At 36.6% G+C, this 24,066-nt stretch overlaps 1 protein-coding gene across 2 annotated transcripts in view; it reads right to left on the minus strand.

The window, feature by feature from the left end:
- SCAMP1 (secretory carrier membrane protein 1) overlaps window positions 1-24,066 on the minus strand; it is a 131,361-nt gene that overhangs the window by 3,535 nt on the left and 103,760 nt on the right. For both annotated transcript variants that reach the window (XM_025924300.2, XM_025924299.2), the window contains 2 exons: window positions 18,429-18,530; window positions 14,912-15,029 (listed from right to left, as the gene is read on the minus strand). In XM_025924300.2, coding sequence (XP_025780085.1) covers window positions 14,912-15,029; window positions 18,429-18,530 — 220 coding nt within the window. The remainder of the gene's footprint in view (window positions 1-14,911; window positions 15,030-18,428; window positions 18,531-24,066) is intronic.

Below are 24,066 nucleotides of genomic sequence, written 5' to 3' on the forward strand. Positions count from 1 at the left end.
ATGTTACGAGATGCATAAACTACAAAGTGCAACAATACATAACATCAGCCAATTTATATACATTTGGGAAAGGAAATAAAGCAAATTAGAATATTTATTTATTACATGTCTACACACTTGGGGGGAGGGAGGAAGAGAAAGAAAGGGAACTTTCTTTGAATGAGTCAAAGACTTTCAAGTCAAACTTGGATACTGGGAAACTGTTTCAAGAAGACAGAGAAGAGGTAAGATAGGTTGGTTTAGAGGGGAAAGGAGACACTAAGTTCAAAACATTCATACCTAGCACAGCAGGCAGCAGGCAGGTGAAGATTTGATTTGGAGTTCAAAAGAGGAATAGGCTAGGGACATGGACTTGAAAAGCAATGGCACATAAATGGTAACTGCAACTCTGACATAAATGAAATGGTCCATGGAGAAAAAAGGAAAGAGTCAAATATCAAAGTCTGTTAAGATACCAATATTTAAGAGGTACCCACGACAATAAGGAACAATTAAAGAGAGGAATGGGAAAAGCCAGGGACTTTTTCACAGATGCCAAGGGAAGAAAGCCATGTTAAGGAATGAAGAGCTGCTCCGGGTAGGAGATAAAAATACCCAGGCAGCCCTGAATTCTTCTGACACAGTGATGAAAGCAAATGTCATATTACAGTGGAACAAGGTGTAAAAGGGTCAGGAAGAAAATGAGAGCGCTGACAAGTACACTTTAGGCAAACCCTAAAATTGTTTTCTTCTCATACTATAGCACTATCATAATTTAATTCCTTTAATATTTTGAGAGAATGATGAGAAAATGACTTTTTCATGTGTTGGTTAACTGAACACTGTATTTTACCTCTTTTGTATTCATTTCTTTCTCTCCAAGAGATAATCTTTATGCATTATTCAAATTTACTATTATGACAGACAAAAATGGTTCCAAACAAAATTGTTGATCCTCACTTATAAACATCAAGGGATCTGAAAAATTAATCTTCACATTCGCAGAGTCTGTGAAACGTCATTCTATTACATGATCATTTACTGTTGTAATTTTGGCCAACGTGTTCAAAACCATTTCTTCATGTTGGGAATTTTCAGAATCATAAGTAATTATTTTTATTCCCTTTTTAAATTTTTTTTTTCAACGTTTTTTATTTATTTTGGGGACAGAGAGAGACAGAGCATGAACGGGGGAGGGGCAGAGAGAGAGGGAGACACAGAATCGGAAACAGGCTCCAGGCTCCGAGCCATCAGCCCAGAGCCTGACGCGGGGCTCGAACTCACGGACCGCGAGATCGTGACCTGGCTGAAGTCGGACGCTTAACCGACTGCGCCACCCAGGCGCCCCTTTATTCCCTTTTTAAAACCAATTTTTCTTTGGAACTTAATTAAAGATACAGATAAATTACTACTCCTATGTTCAAGAAAATTATCTCAAAGCAATGAATACATATAATTAGGACCAAGAAAATGAAGTTTATGATAGAAATCTAATAAACCTTGGCTACTTACTAGACTCTGTCATCATACAATATAATTACAGATTCACTTGTGTCTTCTCCCTTCCCCCCAAGTTTATGAGCATATAATCAACAAATGTTTGTTCTAACTTGCTTTGTTATTTCCTTTTCCAAATTTGTTTTAAATTGAGTGCCTGATGTTACGTATTCATGGACTTCATATTTAATTACTTAAAAATGTCACGCACAGCCCCACAGAGCAGGAAGGCAAAATAAAGGTAGGAACAACATACACTTCTCAGTAGTCCAAATCTATATAGACTCAGAGAGCCACCTAGAGGGAAGAGACTACACATGCGTACTCAGTGCATAATGCTCAAATACTGTATGAAATCCATTATAAAACCATGTGAAAACGGGGATTCTTTTTACCAGTGCTCCAGCAACATGACAGGCTAATTCTAAGGATTACCATCTCAAAAAACTCATCAATTTCCTGCTATGTTTCATAGTGTTATCTATTGATAGCTCACATTCCTTACAACATCATGGACAAAACTTTAAGGTAAAATATTACAATTAAAAAAAACTAAACAACTTAAATACTTTCTATCTCTTCTAGTTATGAGAACATCAACCTAAATATTTAGTTCTAGGAGTAACACAGAAAGAACAGTAGATTTGCTATCTACTGATTCCACTGCTTTCTACCAGGCTGGTCACCACTCAAAACCTCAAGTTTACTTCCCATGAAACAAGAATATTTGTTGTCCTATCTCTCACATTTTTCCTAAGGATAAAATGAGAGTTATGTAAATGTGTTACTCTAGTAAAAATTAAAATTAATTTTTAAGTATCTGGAGAAGAGTCACAGCCGAGATGCAACTCCAGAAGGGTATCTTGCTTTCTTAATGTATCTTCAAACATATGTTAGTGTATACTGTGGTGGTATATGACACAACAAATTGTATACTATGGAAATTAAAGGCTCATGGTACTTTAAACAAAATAATCCAAACATATATTTCCATTAAAGCTTAGAGAATATGATTTCAAGAAATGTTTTTATTAATATAAGTTGCCTGTTACATAAAAATCACTAACTTTTTTTAAAACCTGGGAAAAACAAATTTTTGAAATTTTTATTCTTGTGAGTTTTTTTTAAAAACTTAGGGATCTCTTAGCCTAATGTTTTCAATTAAACATTTCCTATAAACCATCTGTGAACTGCCCATAGATCTGGGTCAGATACCCCTTCTGTCACCTCTTGAATTAATACTCTCTTTTCACACTATTGAAATCCTGTTCATCCTCTGCAGCCTATCTCAAATACCACTGTCCTCTTTCTGCTTGATCTAACTGTGACTCTCCCTGTTGTGAGCACCTCCAGTACATCTTTTAGGGATGTCTAGTGTGCCTTTTCTTTTGTAGGAGTTATCTACATGTCTTATACCCCATGTGCTTTTGGTTCCTTTAGGGGAAGAGCTAATTTCTACTCATTATTATATCACCTATAAGATATAGTGACTTGCTGGGGTACGTGGCTGGCTTAGTCAGTAGAGCATGCAACTTTTGACCTTGGGGTCATGAGTTCAAGTGACACAGTGGGTGTAAAGCTTACTTAAAAAAAAAAAAAAAGACATGATAACTTGCAGTAAAAGCCACTGAATAATTACTTGTTTATTTTTTCTTTTATTTTTTTAGCCATTTAAACAAATGGCTCACAATTATCCTATTAAAAAAAAAAAAAGTTACCAAAGAGGTACACTACTAATCTAACACACTGTACCTATGTTACAAAGAAAATTGCTTAGTTTGCAATTACCTTCACAGGCCAGTTTACAAGTGAACATACTAGGGAACTTTAACATACCACTTACATCAATAGATCACTCAGGCAGAAAATCAATCAAGGAAGCAGTAGCTTTGAAGGACACATCAGGCTAGATATACTTAACAGATATATACACAGAACACTGCATCCAAAAACAGCAGACCACACGTTCTTTTTGAGTACACACAGAATATTCTCCAGGACAGATCATATATTCGGCCATAAAACAAGCTTCAATAAATTTAAGAAGACTGAAATTCTATCAAGTATCTTTTCTGATCCACAATGGTATTAAACTGTAAATCAATTACAAAAAAAAAAAAAAAAAAACTGGAAAAAAAACACCACACAAATACATCAAGGCTAAACAACATGCTACCAACCAACCAATGGGTCAACAAAGAAATGAGAGAAAATTAAAAAAATACATTCACACAAATGAAAATGGAAACCAACAGTTCAACATCTTTGAGACAAAGCAAAAGAAGATCTAAGAAAAGCCCACCTCAAGGAAACAAGAAAAGTCTCAATCTAATCTTACACCTAAAGGCACTAAAAAATAAAGCCCAAAGTTAGTAGAAATAATAAAAGAAATAATACAGATCAGATTGGAAATAGACAAAAATAAATTAAGGAAACTCAGAACTGGTTCTTTGCAAAGATAAATACAAATGATAAAATCTTTACCAGACCTATCAAGCAAAAAAGAGGGCTCAAATAAATAAAATCAGAAATAAAAGAGGACAAATTACAACCACAGAAATACAAAGGATTACAAGAGACTACTATGAAAAATTATATGCCAACAAATTGGACTATCTAAATGAAAATGGATAAATTCCTAAAAACATACAGTCATCCGAGACAAAATCAGGAAGAAATAGAAAATCTCATCAGACTGATTACTAGCAATGAAACTGAATCAGTAATTAAAAAAAAAAAAAAAAAAAAAAAAACTCCCAATAAACAAAAGCTGAGGACTAGATGGCTTCACAAGGGAATTCTACCAAATATTTAAAGAAGAGCTAATGCCTATTCTTCTCAAACTAACCCAAAAAGTTGAAGAGAAGAAATGTTTCCAAATTCATTCTATGAGGCCAGCATTAGTCTGATATCAAAACCAAAGGTACTACAAAAATAGAAAATTACAGGTCACTAATCCTAATGAACACAGATGCAAAAATCCTAAAAAAAAATTTAGCAAACCAAATTCAGTAATATATTAAAGGATCATTCACCATGACCAGGTGAAATTTATTCCAGAGATGAGAGATGGTTCAATAACCGCAAATCAATCAACACAATATACCAGATTAGCAAAATGAAGATAAAAATCACATGATCATCTCAATAGATGCAGAGAAACCACTTTACAAAATTCAACATCCTTCCATGACAAAAACTCTCAAGAAATAGGATATAGAGGGAACATAACATGTTATGTTACCTCAACATAACAAAGGCCATATATGACAAACACACAGCTAACATACTTAGGGGTGAAAAGCTGAAAGCTTTTCCTCTAAGGTACAAGAAAGGATGTCCACTCTTGCTTTTTTTATTCAACATAGTACTCGAAGTCCTAGCCACAAAAATCAGGCAAGAAAAAGAAATAAAAGGTATCCACATTATTAAGGAGGAAGTAACTCTGTCACTATTTGCAGATAACATAATATATACAGAAAACCCTAAAGACGCCACCAAAAACTGTTAGACTAAATGAATTGCAATTAATTATGGAAATGTGTTGCATTTCTCTACACTAATAATAAACTAGCAGAAAGAGAAATTAAGAATACAATCTTATTTATAGTGACATCAAAGAAGAAGAAAAAATACCTAGAAATAAGTTTAACCAAAGAGGTGAAAGACCCATCTAGTGAAAACTTTAAGACAATGATGAAATAAGCTGATACAAATGGAAAGATATACCATGTTCATGGATTCAAAGAATATTGTTAAAATGTTGAACCTATCCAAAGCAATCTAAAGATTCAATACCAATAGTATTTTTTGCAGAATTAAGATAATCCTAAAATCTGTACAGAACTACAAAAGACCCCAAATACCGAAGCAATCTTGAAAAAGAAAAACAGAGCTATCACAAGCATCACAATTCCGTATTTCAAACTATACTACAAAACTATAGTAATCAAAACAGTATGGTACTGGCACAAAAAGAAACACTGAATAATGGAACACCACACAAAGCCCCAAAATAGTCCCATGTTTACATGGTTAATTAATCTGTGACAAAGGAGGCAAGAATTTACACAGGGGAAAAGACCAGTCTCTTTGATAGTGTTGGCAAAACTGAACAGCTACATGCAAAAAAAAATAAAAGTGGACCACTTTCTTACACCACATACAAAAATAAATTCAAAATGGATTAAACACATAACCTAAGACCTGAAGGCATAAACTTGTGAAAGAAAACACAGGAAGTAAACTCATGGACATTAACCTTAGCAATATTTTTTTGGATATGTCCCCTTAATCAAGTGCAACAAAAGCAAAAACAAAACAATTAGGACTACATCCAACTAAAAAGCTTTTTCCACACAGTGAAGGAAACCACGAGTAAAATGAAAAGGAAACCTACTGAATGGGAGAACATATCTGCAAATTATCTATGATAAGGGATTAAGATCCAAAATACATAAAGAATCAATACAACTCAACACCAAAGAAACAATCCAATTAAAAAATGGGCAGAAGAACCTAAATAGACCCTTTCCCAAAGACAACACAAAGATGGCCAAAATCCACGTGAAAAGATGCTCTCAATATCACTAATCGTCAGGGAAATGGAAATCAAAACCACAATGAAGTATCACCTCAAACCAGTCAAAATAGCTACCATCAAAAAGACAAGAAATAACAAGTGTTGGCAAAAATGTGAGGAAGGGGGAACCTTCCTGCACTGTTTGTGTGTATGTAAATTGGTGTAGCAACTATGGGAAAACAGTATGGAAGTTTCTCAAGAAAGTAAAAATAGAAGTACCATATGATATAGTCACTCCATTTCTGGGTTTTTCCAAGGAAAACAAAAACACTAATTTGAAAAGAAATACACACGCTTATGTTTCTTGCAGCATTATTTATGTTAGGCAACATAAAGAAGAAATTTGAGTGTCTGCTGAAAGATGAATGGATAAAGAAGAAGATAATGTGTATATATCTATATACACACACATACATACACATACACAATGCACTATTACTCAGCCAAAAAAAAAAAAAAAAAGAATGACATCTTGCCATTTGCAATAACATGGACAGACCTAGGAGGTATTATGCTAAGTGAAATAAGTCAGAGGAAGACAAATACCACATGATGTCACTTATATGCAAACTCTAAAAAACAAATGAGCAAACAACAACAAAAAAAAACCTGAAAGAGACTCATAAATACAGAGCACAAACTGATGGCTGCTGGGGGTGGGGATACAGAAGTGGAGGGATGGGCAAAATAGGGGAAGGGGATTAAGAGGTACAAACTTCCAGGTACAAAATAAATAAGTCACAGGGATGTAAAGTACAGTATAGGGAATACAGTCAATAATATTGTGTAGCCTTGAATGGTGACAGATGGTAACTATACTTATGGAAATTATTTCATGATGTAATTTATAAATGTCAAATCACAATGTTGTACATCTAAAACCAATATAGTACTGTCTACTGCTATAATTCAGTTAATAAAAAAAAATAAAAAGTATTTAGAGCAGAAAAAATTTCAATGTCCCCAACATACTGTTTAACAAATATTATTATTCTTGGGGCACCTGGGTGGCCTAGTTGGTTAAGCATCTGACTCTTGATTGATTTCACCTGGTCATGATCTCATGGTCATGAGATTGAGCGCCACCTCAGGCTCCGCAGAGTGTGGAGTCTGCTTAAGATTCTCTCTCTCCCTCTCCCTGCTTGCACATGCACATGTTCACTCTCCTCTCGAAAAGAAAAAGAAAAAGAAAAAGAAAAAGAAAAAGAAAAAGAAAAAGAAAAAGAAAAAGAAAAAGAAAAAGAAAAAGAAAAAGAAAAAGAAAAAGAAAAAGGAGGAGGAGGAGGAGGAGGAGGAGAAGAAGGAAGAGGAGGAGGAGAAGGAGGAGAAGGAGGAGAAGGAGGAGAAGGAGGAGAAGGAGGAGAAGGAGGAGGAGGAGGAGGAGGAGGAGGAGGAGGAGGAGGAGGAGGAGGAGGAGAAGGAGGAGGAGAAGGAGGAGGAGGAGGAGGAGAAGGAGGAGGAGGAGAAGGAGGAGGAGGAGGAGAAGGAGGAGGAGGAGGATGAGGATGAGGAGGAGGAGAAGGAGGAGGAGGAGGAGGAGGAGGAGGAGGATGAGGAGGAGGAGGAGGATGAGGAGGAGGAGAAGGAGGAGGAGAAGAAGGAGGAGGAGGAGGAGGAGGAGGACGAGGAGGAGGAGGAGGAGAAGGAGAAAAAGAAAAAGAAAATAGGCCATGTCAATCATCTGAAATGGATTTTTAATCAGGAAAAATTATAGTCTTGGATGATTCAGAGAAAGAGGCAGAGAGAAGGCAAAAGAAGTATACCTAAATGTGACTATTTAAAAAAAAAAAGTACATTAAATTATCAGCATTCTGTCCTAGATCCAAATAAAACAAAAAAAATTAAAAAGGAAGCAAAAAAAAAAAGGAGGGGTGAACAATAGCAATGTTTTCAAAGAAAATGAAATCATCATTTTTAACCTAAGACCATTATTAAATATAACTGGGTATGTTCATAGAGCATTTACTATAAAACACCAATAATTATTATTATTATTATCATCACCATCATCATCTCCACTTTGGATCATATACCCGAATTATATACTCTCACAGAGAAGTTTTTTCAGAATAGATATACTGGCATTTTTAAAAACAATTCAAGCATTTAGGGAAACTTTTTTTTTTTAAAGCGAAATTTATTCTAAATTGCTTTTGAAATGCTTTAAAAATCACTGTTAGTAATTAGTTTATTAATGTGAACACAAATGTCTATGAACAGTTTCTTAAATTTTATGGGAAAAATAGTCATTTATAACTAGGTCCCAAAAGGAGTACAAATTATGTATCATCTATTTATCTCTTCCATACTAAGCCATTCTAGTTCTTATACCAATTAAAAGAAGGAAAATTTTGGATTCCCCTGATATACAGTGTCCTGTGACTCATTCATTTATTATTATTTGACCCACTGAAAACACCTCCCCCTTAGTCCAAAACTATTACTCAATTCCATTTATTTACTACAGAGAAAAGACCTTAAAAAAATACCTTTTAGAAACAACCTAAGAGAAAATTAAAGAAATCTCTAAAAGTTAAGAACTGAACTATTCCCTTATCTTTGAAATGACAGATATTCTTGCATTTCAATTTTTTTAAATTTCAATTATAAAATGACACTACAAGGAAACAAAGATACCATAGCACTCATAGTGGGCACTTGATACAGCAATTATTACCTACTCCAATTATGCAAGACTTCAGATCGCCAACCAAATTCTCAAAACTGTATTCAACTGAAATAAATATATACCACAGAGCACGTTTAGCTGGGGCTGGAAACACAGAATAGCATAATAAAATGCAACAATTCTAGAGTCAAATGTTGTGCATCAATGACTTGGAGGGCATTAACTGTTTATGAGGAGCCTGACCCCTAGTGGTTAGCAACTATGGCTACATACACACAAAGGAAACAGCCAGTTTTGTCCAAGTGTGGAAGAGAAAATTTAAAACTAAGCGTTTTGTTTGTTTTGTTTTTTATTTAGAGAGAGAAAGTGAGAAAGCATGAGGGGGTGAGAGGCAGAGAAAGAGAAGAGAGAGAGGATCTCAAGCAGGCTCTACACTGTAAGCACAGAGCCCTATGTGGGGCTTGAACCCACAATGAGATCATGACCTGAGCTGAAAGAGTTGGATGTTTAACCGCGTAAGCTACCCAGGTGCCCCCCAAATCAAGTGTTTTTATTGGATCTCAATTTCTACCCAAAGTAAGAGAAATCCTTGTTACTACAAGTATGAAATCTGAGCTCAAATTACAGTTTAGCTTTTATTATCCCCATTTATTGTACTTCATAAAACCATTCAGAAAATCATCTCATCTTAATTCCTATTTCACAAGAATATGAGATTCAGAGAAGTTTAGGAACTTATATTGCATTGACTGACAGTGGACACACATAAAAAGTGTAAACTGGTAACTTCTTTACCCATGAGTAACAACAACAAAAAAGTCAACCTATATGCTACACATTTCCCATACTAATACACTTATTTGGGAAGGAGCCATTTCTTTTCAATGCCTGGCATACAATCAGCACAACTCTACAACTTTTCCTTTAATGCACTGGATCTTAAAGAACTGTGTTCCCGGGGAGAAAGCTGTAGGTCAAACACTTACGAGAGCTGTACACAGGAGTCAGTTTAACAGCAGCTGTAGAATAAACACTTCCTCCCACTCCAACCATATTAATCATCTGTACCACACACCCCACTGCAACCATTGTTAAAATTCCCTCCACATTCTTTCTTCAGCAGATTTCTAAGTGTTGGTAGTGTTCTACACTCATCTTATTCCATACCCATTTTCTAGGATTCATTTACGTCAAGAAGTCAATAGTTCCCAAGTCTAGAAATCCAGCCTAAAGCTCTTTCCTTTGCTTCCAACTTATAGATCCAAAAGCCTACCATGTATTTATATTTTGATGCCCCAGCATCATTTTAAATTCTCTGGATTTAAAGCTGAAAACAACTTGATGCCCATGTATCTTTTTCACATAATGTGTTTTTATTTAAGTAGGCCCCATACCCAATGTGGGGCTTGAACTCACAACCTTGAGATTAAGAGTCACATGCTCTATGAACTGAGACAGCCAGGCACCCCAATGCCCATATATCTGTTCTTCTTCCTGTACTCTCTTTCTGAATGACCCACCATCTAAAAACCTGGGTGTCATTCTTGAGCCTTCCCTCATCCTCGGCTTCTGGGGCCAGGTCCAATCAATCACTACGTGCATATTCCCTTGAGTTCAGTTACTTCACGCTGCTGCTTCCTTAGTTCTGGCCACCATTACTAACCTGCTTCCTATCCTGCCTCCCTGTCTTCATTTCTCCAAGTACCATGTCCCCACCACACAAATTACAAATCTTTCTAAAGCTCAAATTGATCAATTCATCAATTCTTTTACTTTCCTCTTTAAACCACTTCTATGGCTCACCACCACTCAGTGGGAAAGATCCAAACCTATTAAGTTTTCCTACTTTACAAGACCCTGCAAAATCTAACTAAACTTATGTACGTAGTCTCATCTTTTCCTGTCCTCCACCAACAACACCGCACATTTCTCCCTGTCCAACTCATGCACCAAGTTGATTTTCCATCCATTCTGAGCTACTTTTAATTCCCTATGTCATGTTATTTCCTGCAACTAGATATGAAAATGGTATCCCTGTTACCTGGTACCTATTTACGCTCTTCCTTCTCCCTATTCTTTTACTTAGATAACTCTTGCTAATCATAATATCTCAGCCAAGGAAACACTTTACAAGACCCCACTACTTTAAAATACCTCCAAAACTTAATTAGGTATCTCTCCTCTGTGATCCCTGTACTTGCCCCCAAAACAGCCACTAAATCACCGAATTTTGGTACCCACTCACTTGTTTATCCTTCACACCAAAATGTGGGCTCCTTGAGCTCATACACAGTGCAGCACTTGGCACATAACACATGATCATAAATGGTTGTTTAAAAAATGAATAGAACCTGCAACATACCCCAAAATCCATTACTGTATTTACTGTATTTTAAACTTACTACATTTCTAGTTTTATAAAGCATCTGCAATAATAAAGGAAATGTCCAAAGAGATGTTGTGATGGTCAGGTTTCTGGGCTAGGCTATAGTCTTCAGTTATTAATAAAACCCTAATCTAGATGTTGCTGTGAAGGTATTTTGGGGGGTGTGATTATTAATCAGTTGTCTTTAAGAAAAGGAGAATAGTATTTGACCTGGTAGGCCTGATCAAATCAGTTGAAAGGCTTTAAGAAAAGAACTGAGGTTTCTTTGAGGAAATCTCACCTGGCACTGGAGCTTCATCTTCTGCTTCAGATTTTCCAACCCTTCCTGCCTGCCCACTCTATGGATTTCGGACTAATTCAGCAAGCTCCCACAACCACATAAGCCAAATCCTTTTAGATTGATACAGGCACCTACTAAACAAAAGTAGACACTAAACCAGACCACCCTGCATATAAACTGATAAAGGGGTCAAGAAGACCAGAAAAAGTCGTTAATTTTGGCTGAAGAAGCCCTGTGCTGGGCAGCTTATGTTCACTGTTTCACTTAATCCTCACTCCAACCCTATGGAAGTAGTTATTATTCCCATTCCTTCCTTCATTCAACAAATACTCTGAGTGCCCACCATATATCACTGCCAGTCACTGTTCCAGATGTGACCAAAAAAACCTGAAAGCACACAGACTAGGCCTCTGCCCCTGAGGAGCTTAGAGTACAGGTGATGACACTGAGACTGAGTGGTTAGAGAAGGCTGCCTCAGCTCACACGCCTTGAAGTCAAGGCACCAGAATTTCAACCTGAATTGTATGGTTCCAAAGCTCTTGCTCCTCTAATTCCAAGGCTAGAAGCCACATTCACCCTGGAGGAACTCTAACAAGCTGGGTACCCAGAGTATGTGCATTATAAGATATACAGAGTGGCTTGTACCCAGATGCCATAGTGAGTAACACCTACAGTAAGTTCCCAAGAAAATTAAGGATGACACAATCCTTAAGACATGGGTCTTCCACTAGAGAAGCAAGTGTGGATCCAGGAGCAGTATAAGGTCACTACTAGCCCTAGTTCCCACAACCATCAAAATCCCATTCCCCAATCCAAGTCCACTTTAAAAATCTTCAGAGTTGTTTGGGTGGGTTTTTTTTAGATTCACATAGTAACTGAAGGAAGATGGGGGAAGTGAGGGGTGGTGACCTGCAAAACATTTCTGGGCTAGCTGAGACTGGGAATGAAAAGGAAGAAAAGGATGGAAAAGATACTTAGAAAGTTATCGAGGATAGGGACTAAAAAAGTAATGAAAGCACTGACAAAAGCAGTCAAAGTGTTGACATAAATTTTAACGGAATCATAGGAGAAAATACTTAGTACCACCTAATTTACAGTAGGTACTTAATAAATATTCATTTTTTAAAACAGCTCTACTGAGATAAAATTTGCATAATATACAATTTACCCTTTTAAAGGATAGAACTTAATGGTTTTTAGTATTTATAGTGTTGTGAATAGATCATCTATCAATCTAATTTTAGAAATTTTCATCACCCCAAAAAGAACTTTCATAACCATCAGCAATCCCTCTCCACCCTACCCCCAACCTCAGGCAACCACAAATCTACTTTATATCTCTATAGATTTGCCTGTTTTGGACACTTAATGGTAAATGAAATCATATAATATGTGGTCTTAATAAATTTTTCTTGATTATGAATCAGAGCTTCTGGAAGAAGAGCTAGTTCTGAGAAGAAACATTACTGTGACATGATGATACCAATCAATGGGAGTTCTAAACAGTCACCTGAGGAAGCAACTAAATTTTTATGCAAAGCATTATGTCTTCCAACTCCAAGATTCTAGGTCACCCAGAATAGAGAAGAGAAAGGACCCCCAAAATTGGAGAGACTGAAATTTACAAGGACAAAGATTATAGAGCACAAAGAGCAGAGAGCTGACTGCATTTAAGTACACATGTACTTAGGAGCTGGACAAAGGAATGAAGGAGAAAGAATAGGTCAAAGGCAAGAGAATCAGAACACAATTACACAGACTGAGGAAGAGGGGCCACCTGCAGCGTAGAAAGCTGCAGAGTTCAAGGAAAAAGATAACTGCAAAAAGGATACGTGATTTATTAACTTTGGAAAGCTGAGTTTCAATATTCAATAGTACGTGTGACCAGTTCAGAAAACAAGTAACAGCTTTTAAGAGAGAAAATGAGTAGCAAAATATGGACAGAAAGAACACAGCCTAGTCTTCAGGGTTTTGAAAAGGATAAAAGGCAAATGTGCAAAATATTTCAAGAGTGCAAAGTGGTTTTTTTTTTTAACTTTTTAAATTTTATTTTTGAGAAAGAGAGAGAGAGAGACAGAGTGCAAGTAGGGGAGAGGTAGAGACAAAGGGAGACAGAGAATCCAAAGCAGGCTCTGGGCTCTGAGCTGTCGGCACAGAACCTGATGTGGGGCTCCAACCCACAAACGCAAGATCATGACCTCCTGAGCTGAAGCTGGACGCTCAGGCGCCCCAAGAGTGCAAAAGTGTTCTTAAATTAGTTATTTCTTAAGTTAGTTATTTCTATTTTCCTTGTACATTTTCTTAAGTTACCAGACAGTAAAAAATTAAGAAAAAACAGTTCTAAGGAATTATCTTCTTTAAAATGAGACTCCCCAAAAAGTTCTTTATCATCTTAAAACATAAGTGTTATTCCCAGGGTCTCTATATGATGTACAATCTACATGTTTGGACACACATAGGATATCAAAAATATATAAGATACAATAAAACCTTATATAACTTTATATATAAGTTATATATATATATATATATAACTTTATATAACAAATCATAACTTTGATTTCTCTATGTAATAATTTTTTTAAGGCTATGAAAATAGCCATGGGAATTTTACAGAAAGAAGTATAGCTAAGATAATTGGACAATCACGAAAATAAAATTCATGTTATAACCCAGCCCAAACCCATCATCAGCTTACTTTATACTCATAATTTCATGTCTTTCAATTTCAAATACAAACAAAATGCACTTTCCACACTTTTTTACTTCTATTTATCAATTAGGCAAATATGCTTTATATTCAAAAAAAGAAATCAGAATATGTATTTTTTTAATTCCAAATTAAAAAAAAATTAACATTTATTCAATTTTGAGAGATTAAGAGAGACAGAGCACAAGCAGGAGAGGGGGAGAGAGAGAGGGAGACACAGAATCCCAAGCAGACTCCAGGCTCTGAGCTGTCAGCACAGAGCCTGACACAGGGCTCGAACCCATGAACCACAAGATCATGACCTGAGCTGAAGTCAGATGCTTAACCAACTGAGCCACCCAGGCACCCCAATTCCAAATTTTCAAAATGAGGCTGACTCTTCATGAAAGAAGCCCTAAGTAATAACAGGATTTTAAAATATTCCCTTTTTAGAGTAAGTTAAAAACGTGAGGCAATATTACCTATCCATAACTTCTAATTGTAATGCTCAGAGAGCACACTTGTAACAAGAAGAACAAAATGGCTTGAGGTTACACTGAATTAGGAGCAAAATGGGAGGGGCACCTAGGTGTCTCAGTCATTAAGCATCCAACTTCGGCTCAGGTCACAATCTAATGATTTGTGAGTTCGAGCCCCTCATGGGGCTTTGTGCTGACAGCTCAGAGCCTGGAGCCTGCTTTGGATTCTGTCTCCCTCTCTGCTCCTCCCTGATTCACACTCTCTCTCTTTCTCATCTCTCTCTCTCTCAAAATCAAATAAACATTAAAAAAAATAATAAGCAAAATGGGAAAATGAGAACTGCACATAAGATTAACTATAAAAATTTACAGATGTAAAATGTCACTTACCTTTTTAAACATAACTAGTGAGATGACCGCTGATGCTGTGAAAAGTGCTGCTATGATGATCATCATAATTCCAACAGGAATACTTTGGTTGAGACCAGTAAGGGATGAAATCCAACCACTAACAAGTAATTTTTTTAAAAAAGAGTATAATTAGACAAATAAATTAATGCCGGGTTTTTAAAAAATAAGGACCAACACATATTCAGCACTTATAAGCCACACAATGTTCAAATTCTTCATGTTAACTCTTTTAATTCTCACAACAATTCCCTTAGATGCTATTTAAAAAAAAAGTGTTTTTTTTAAACATTTATTTATTTTTGAGAGACAAAGCATTAGTGGAGGAGGAGCAGACAGAGAGGGACACAGAGAACCTGAAACAGGCTTCAGTCTCTGAGCTGTCAGCACAGAGCCCGACGCAGGGCTCGAACTCACAAAACATAAGATCATGACCTGAGCTGAAGTCGGATACTTAACCGACTGGGCCACCCAGGCACCCCATAGATAGATGTTGTTTTAAATCCTTATTATACACATAAGCAACTGAATCAGAGATATTCAGTAACTTTCTCAGTCATATAGCTAATAAATGGCATAGTCTAAATTCAAACCCAATAGAAAATGCCAGAGCCTAAAGTGTGTACCACCAGATTTTACTTTTTAAGTATAGGCATTCATTATTACTTTAAGTTCATTTTAAATTCTGCTTAGTTATGGAAAAAAATATTTGTAAACCATATATCCAACTAATGATTAGCATGCAGAATATATGAAGAACTTTCAAAGTTCAACAGTTAGAAAAAAAATTCAATTAGAAAATGGGCAAAACACATGAAAGGATGTTTCATCAAGAGGCTATAAAGAGGGGGGAAGATCACATGAAAAGATGTTCAACATCATGAGTCACCAGAGAAATACAACTTATAACCTCAGTGAGATATCACTATCCAGCTATCAAAACAGCTAAAATTTTAAAAAGTGACAACACTAAATGCTGGCCAGAATGTGGAAGCTGAGTAACTCATACATTGTTGGTGGCAATGTAAAATGGTACAGTCATCCTGAAAAACAGTCTGTTAGTTTCTTAAAAAGATCACTAAACATGAAACTTCCATATGAACCAACAATTATACTCTTGGATATTTATCACAGAGAAATGAAAACAGATGTTCACATAAAACCTGTTCACAAATGTTTGTAGAGGCTTTATTTATAATAGCCTAAAATGAGAAAAGTCTAGTCCTTCACTGGTGAACGGATAAACAAACTGCGGTACATCCAGAGTTTTACTGAGGAATAAAAAAGAAAGAACTATGGCCACTGATACACACAATAACCCAGATGAATCTCCAGAGAACTATGCTGAGCACAAAAAGACAAAAGTTACTTATCCCATGATGCCATTTATACAACTTTTTTTTTTTTTTTTTTTTTTTTTTTAAGTGGGCTTCATGCCTAGCATGGAGCCCAATGCAGGGCTTGAACTCACAACCCCGAGATCAAGACCTGAGCTGAGATCAAGAGCCAGGCACCTAACCACTGAGCCACCCAAGTGACCCCATTTAAATAACATTCTTAAAATGGCAAAATTACAGAAACGAACAACACATTAGTGATAGCTGGGGTTAATAAGTGGATGAGGGCAGGAGGGAAATTAATGTGCTACAAAAGGGCAACATGAGGGATTCTCTGGTGATGGAAATGTTATCTCTACTTATGACTGTCAAGATTCTTGTTTCGAAATTATACCATGACTTTGCAAGATGTTACCCTTGGGAAAATTTGGTATAGAATTTTATTTCTTCTAATTGTGTGAATCTGCAATTATCTCAAAATAAACAGTTTAATTTTTTAAAAAGTTGCTGGATCACATGAGGTTGATCTTCAAACGGGTCATCTGGTATGGCCCCTTCCTATCAGTCTCCTGTGCTATGTAGCCACTACACATTCTGTTATGCTCAATTTTAACACTTTCTTCTGAATCTGTGCTGAAAAAAACTAAACAAATTACTTCAATTTCATAAAATTAAAAAACTTGTGTTGTTAACATAAACAATGTATTTTTTAATTAAACATTTAAGAACATTTTCTTTCCCTCATATGCCAAAGACTAAACACACTATTAGAAATGATAACATGGGGCGCCTGGGTGGCGCAGTCGGTTAAGCGTCCGACTTCAGCCAGGTCACGATCTTGCGGTCCGTGAGTTTGAGCCCCGCGTCAGGCTCTGGGCTGATGGCTCAGAGCCTGGAGCCTGTTTCCGATTCTGTGTCTCCCTCTCTCTGCCCCTCCCCCATTCATGCTCTGTCTCTCTCTGTCCCAAAAATAAAATAAACGTTGAAAAAAAAAATTAAAAAAATAAAAAAATAATAAAAAAAAAGAAATGATAACAAATGCTACGTTTTTCAAGAACTGATTTAAGGTATCCATAAAAATTCTCTACCTGTATACATGCCCATTAGGAGATCCACAAAGCTACCGATAATTGTCTGATTGCCAGTCTCTATTCTGATTTGGTGGTAGCACACTAAACTTAAGTCCTCAATTCACTCCAGCTACATGCTTATTTTAGTTTATGTACAGTGCAGCAAAACTGTCTTGTATATGGTGTTGTTTATAAGAACTCAACTGTATGTAACTCAATTAAAATACAAGAGAGGGAGGGATAATTTTAGAGATGTGTACTCTTCTACCCACTTTTTCATTCAAGGAATGATTGTTCCAAAGTGTATGAACACAGATACAAATTTGCTATTATCTCCTAGCTTGAGTCCAAATAGTTTCAGTTTCTGAGGGTCTCCCAAAGTGAGCATTGCAGTGATACCATTTTTCAAAGACAAGTGTTCACATGCATGTGTTTGTATGGAAATATATGTTTATATACCTAAAACAGTGCTTTACACATAACAGGTATTCTTTTCCTTTAAATCCTACAAGTTCTTTCCTCTCCCCTCCACAATCCTTGGCCCAGCTCTGACCACTCCTCAGTCTTTTTACTCTTCCTTTTAGTACCTGTTATATATACATTTCATTTAAACTAGATACAATATGCTGTTTTTAAAAATGGCAACCTAGGGGCGCCTGGGTGGCTCAGTCAGTTAAGCATCCAGCTCTTGGTTTCGGCTCAGGTCATGTTCCAACAGTTTGTGGGTTTGACCCCCACAATGGACTCCAAGCTAACAGTGTAGAGCCTACTTGGAGTTCTCCCTCCCTCCCTCCCTCCCTCCCTCCCTCCCTCCCTCTCTCTCCCCCCCTTCCCTGCTCACTCTCTAAATAAATAAACTTAAAAAAAAAAAAGTTTGTTTCTTGAAAAAAAATAAAAAGATGGCAACCTAATTTTCATATAGAATGGTTTGCCCAAAGGTTATGCCTTAGACATTTTTTAAATTGCATTTTTTACTATTTTTACTTTAGATAATCTGGCTTTTCTATGTTAACTATTTTTAGGAAGCCAAAAATTATATAGAGGTACTACACAAACAGATTAAAACTAGAGTAATTAAAGTAAACGGCTTACCAGTTGCCCCAATTATGAAATCCTGCAGCCTGGAGTACATGAACAGCAAACTGACAAATATAGACGAAGAAGAATACAAAGAATCTGAATGAACTGTCACTCCTTTAAAAAAAAGGGGGGGGGGAGGAGAGAAGAGAAAAAAGAGGAAAATGTCATTTTTCTCAGTACTTTTATATTCACATGAAGAAAGACATTTAAACATTAAGAAATAAAAATATTTTTAAAAATACCACTGGCAACCACTAAAGGCTACCATAATAATGTACATAAATAATTGGAATAATGTATTTTTCCAATACTCAATGATGACACTGTAACTCCAACCTCATTTTTGGTCCTTTCACTTTTCAACTGTACCACAAACATCATGGCAAAAAAATTTTGTTTTCTTTTCAATTATTAAACAGTTTGAGTTATAATTACACAACAAACAGCAAATACTTTAAATACACATTTTGATAAAGTTTGACATATGATATACCCACAAATCTACATCAACAAAATAATGAGTATTTTCCAAAAGTCTCCTTGTGCACCTGGATAATCTCTCCGTCTTCATTTCACTCACTGTTTACTGTCACTACAGTTTTCATATTTTACAATTTTAATTTTACATAAATGGGATCATACAGAATATACTTTTTTGTCTGCTTTCTTTTACTCCACCCAATTATTCTGAGATTCATTTGTGTTGTTGCATGTATCGAGTTCATTACTCTTCACTGAGTAGTATTCCACTGTATAGACCACAGTTTGTTTATTCATTCAACTACTGATGGACTTTTAAGTTAAATCTAGTTTTTTACTATGACAAATAAAGCTGGTATTAACATTCATGTATAAATCTTCACATGAACGTAAAGTTCCTTTTCTCTTGGGTAACTATCTAAAAGTAGAACAGATAGGTCACCTAAAAGGTATATGTTTTAACTTTTTAACAAATTGCCAAACTGTTTTCCAGAGAGGTTATTCCGTTTTATAGTCACAGTGGCACTGTATGAGTATTCCAGTTCTTCCACACATCTCACCAACACTTGGTATAGTCAACCCTTTAAATTTTAGTCAATCTTATAGGTATATAATGCTATCTCATGTAGTTTGAATTTGCATTTTCTAATAGCTAATGTTGTTGAGCACTTTTTCATCCGCTTTTTGCCATCCATACATCTAACTTCTGTCATGGACTGTTCACATCTTTTTTCAAGGTTTTAACTGTCTTTTCCTCTTATTGTTAGGTTTTATGAGTTTGGACATACCACTCACTTATCAGATAAATGTCTGGCAGGATTTTCTCCGTCTCTGGCTTGTCTTTTCATTCTTTGTAGGGTGTCTTTTATTTTTTTTTTTTTTCAACGTTTATTTATTTTTGAGACAGAGAGAGACAGAGCATGAACGGGGGAGGGGCAGAGAGAGAGGGAGACACAGAATCGGAAACAGGCTCCAGGCTCTGAGCCATCAGCCCAGAGCCCGACGCGGGGCTTGAACTCACGGACCGCGAGATCGTGACCTGGCTGAAGTCGGAAGCTTAACCGACTGCGCCACCCAGGCGCCCCTGTAGGGTGTCTTTTAAAGAGCAGAAGTTTTGCCTTTTTATGAACTCTAATTTATGAGTTAGTTCTTTTATGGATCTTGAAATTACTGTTTTATCTGAGAAATCTTTGACAAAGCCAAAAACACAAGAGTTTTTTTTTTCTCTGAAGGTTTTATACTTTCAGTTTTGCATTTAAGCTTATGTTCCCTTTTGAATTAATTTTTTAAAATATAGTATGAGGTATGGATTAAAGTTTTTTCTTATTTTTTTTTTTAATTTTTTTTTTCAACGTTTATTTATTTTTGGGACAGAGAGAGACAGAGCATGAATGGGGGAGGGGGCAGAGAGAGAGGGAGACACAGAATCGGAAACAGGCTCCAGGCTCTGAGCCATCAGCCCAGCGCCCGACACGGGGCTCGAACTCACAGACTGTGAGATCGTGACCTGGCTGAAGTCGGACGCCTAACCGACTGCGCCACCCAGGCGCCCCAAGTTTTTTCTTATTTACACAGCATTTCTTTAAAAGACTATCCTTTCAGAACTACATTACCATTTTATCTTTTTGAAAAATCAGTAATCTATATATGGGTGGGTTTATTTCTGGACACTGTTCTGTCCTACTGTTCTACCTGCCTTCCTTTATGTCAGTATCACACTTATGATTATGGTGGTTTTCGATTAAGTCTTCAAATTAAGTGATGTTAGCTATCCAAACTTATTGCCCTTTTTCAAAGTTGTTTTTGTCATTCTAGGCTTTTATATTTCTCTATACCTTTCAGAATCACCTGTTCAATTCCATAAAAACAACCTGCTGGGATTTTTACTGGAATTGCATTGCATCTACAGATCCATTTTGAGAGAAATCAAATCACAGTAACATCAAATCTTCCAAACTATTAACAAGGTATACTTCTCCTATTATATTTTCTATATAGATGAACAAGAGATCTGCAAATAGTTTTACTTCTTCCTTCCTAATCTAGATGCCTTTTCTTTCTTTTTCTTGCCTGTTTATACTGGCCAGGATTTCCACTACAGTGTTTTATGGAAGTGTTGAAAATGAACATCTTTATCCTGTTCTTCACCTTAGGTAGAAGCATATAGTCTTTGAGCATTAAGTATGGTGTTAACTGTTATAATTTTTCATAGATGCCTTGTTTTCATCCCGAGTGATTGAGTGTTGAATTTTTTCAAGTTGTATTTTAACATCAATTAAGATAATCTTATGATTTTTCTATTTCAGTTTATAGTATGGTAAATTATTTAATGTCAAACCAACCATGAATTCCTTGAAAAGCTCTATCCACTTGATCATGATACACTACCTTTTTAACATATTACTTTATTTGATTTGTTTGGTAACATTTTCAACTGTCGCAAATTGACTCCATTCTCTTTTTATCACAGTGACCATTCCAATGCCTAAACACATATTTCAAGGTCCTTAACATTTCAACTTACTCAGTACCAGCATAAAACTCCGTTTCCCTCATCAAAGACAAAACCAGAAGCCACAGAAATAAACCTCAACTTCCTGCTCAATACAATGACGTTCCAAGTTTATAGATGCCACCAACCTTTCTTACTGCTTATCTATGAGGAGGCAGTATCACTCATGTCGAAATCGACACTTGCATAAAAATATTTAGTCCATCACTCTATTCCTCTGGAGCATTCTACTTCAGTAGTTACTCATCTTGTTTCCTAAGTGTCTTCACTTCTTCCACTAGGATCTTCCCAGTGTATAAACACAGAGTTTTCATCTTCAAATAGCCTTCCTTTAGCCCTGTCTTCCCTGCTTAACTTCCACCTCCTTGATCTCCCTCCTTCTCACCAATAATAAGTCTTGATTTCCTCTACACATCCCATTCCTATATATATATATATATATATATATAATTTATTGTCAAATTGGTTTCCATACAACACCCAGTGCTCATCCCAACAGGTGTCCTCCTCAATGCCCATCACCCACTTTCCTCTCTCCCCCACCCCCCCCAACCCTCAGTTTTAAGAGTCTCAGTATGTTCTCAGTATTTAAGAGTCTCTTATGGTTTGCCTCCTTCCCTCTCTGTAACTTTTATTTTTTTCCCCTCTTCCCCTCCCCCATGGTCTTCTGTTAAGTTTCTCAGGATCCACATATGAATGAAAACATATGGTATCTGTCCTTCTCTACCTTATTTCACTTCGCATAATACTCCCTAGTTCCATCCACGTTGCTACAAAAGCCCATATTTCATTCTTTCTCATTGACAAGTAGTATTCCATTGTATATATAAACCACAACTTCTTTATCCATTCATCAGTTGATGGGCATTTAGGCTCTTTCCATAATTTGGCTATTGATGAAAGTGCTCCTATAAACACTGGGGTACAAGTGCCCCTGTGCCTCAGCACTCCTTATCCCTTGGGTAAATTCCTAGCAGTGCTATTGTTGGGTCACAAGGTAGATCTATTTTTAATTTTTTGAGGAACCTCCACACTGTTTTCCAGAGTGGCTGCACCAGTTTTCATTCCCACCAACAGTGCAAGAGGGTTCCCATTTCTCCACATCCTCTCCAACATCTATCATCTCCTGACTTGTTCATTTTACAGACCCCATTCCTATTCACTTCTCAATCCACTGCAACATGGCCTCTCGTAACGTATTCCTCCAAAGGTACTTCAAAGTCATGACCAACCTATGAATTTCCAATGAACTTTCTCAAGTCTCTCTTTGTTTTTTTAATGGCATCTGACCTCTTTCTCTAACCTAGATTGCTTCTCAGTATCTTATTTCAAGATCCACCTCCATGTCATATTGTAAAACTGTGTTTACAGGAAAGCTTCCTAGGTGATGATTATATCTTCCAATGTTTGAACCACCGACTACAGGATGAAGTCCAAATAATGTAACCAAGCATATCTCTGTCTTCATAAAATAAACTGAAGAACATGTCTTGCTATGTCAATGCTTTTATTTATACTGTGTCTAAAATGCTCAATATAGTCCTCTTTTCTGCCCAGCACACATGTACTCAGCTTTTAAGATGGGTCATTAAGTCGGGGGCGCCTGGGTGGCTCAGTCGGTTAAGCGTCCAACTTCAGCTCAGGTTATGACCTCACAGTTCAGGAGTCCGAGACACGCAACGGGCTCTGTACTGACAGCTCAGAGTCTGGAGCCTGCTTCCAATTCTGTGTCTCCCTCTCTCTTTCTCTGCCCCTCCCCCACTCACTCTCTGTTTCTCAAAAATTAATAAATTTTTTTAAAAAAATTAAAAAAAGGTGAGTCACTAAGTCTACTCCCCATTCAAAGAGAGGACAATTAAGCACTACTGCTTAGAAAGAGGAGAATCCACATTTATGATTTCAAATTCTGTAAGAAAGATCTGTCCTTTCAGCTCCATTTGTTTATATCTGTATGGACTCATGGATATTTTTCTACTCTTTGGGTTAAAATTAAACACTATCATTTTGTTGCTAAAATTATTCCAGCTTTAGCCTTTCAGAATCTGTTTGCTTAAGCACTTAATCTCTGCTCATGTTGTATTTTCCCTGTTCTAGAATCAGTCATTTCTCCAAAGCACACAAAAAAGCAGATTTTAGTAGTTTATGACTAATGTTTTCTATATTAGATTTAAATCAAATCGTTCCACTTTCACAGTAATTCTACCAGTAATATATTACACTTACATCAATGGGTTATATTACAGGCTTACATCAATGGGTTAACAAGGCATAAAAAAATACAAAGCCATAAAATGCTCACACCCGAGTTTGGGTAAACCAGATTGCCACCCCAAGAATTGGGGGGTGCAAAGCCACCCCAAGAATAGGGAGGTACAAGGAGCCAGGAATAGGGAGGTACAAAGGCACCCCGAAATAGAAAGGGGGTGCAGATCCCCCAGAACAGACAGGGAGGGGCAAAGACCCTAAACAGGAACAGGCGCAAAGGTGCCTAATACATAGGTATATGAAATAAACGAGATTAGATATTCAGGGTGGAAGCACCCCAATTCAGGGTGGAAGCACCCCCAAGTACTATAGCAGAAAAGCTGCTTTCACAGGAGGATAAGGCCAAGTTAGGTAAATTGGTGAACTGGACTATGGACCACTAACTACACTGCA

This window comes from Puma concolor, chromosome A1 (assembly GCF_028749965.1).
Source record: "Puma concolor isolate L17-30 chromosome A1, mPumCon1.1.hap2, whole genome shotgun sequence".
In the NCBI taxonomy this organism is placed as follows: domain Eukaryota; kingdom Metazoa; phylum Chordata; class Mammalia; order Carnivora; family Felidae; genus Puma; species Puma concolor.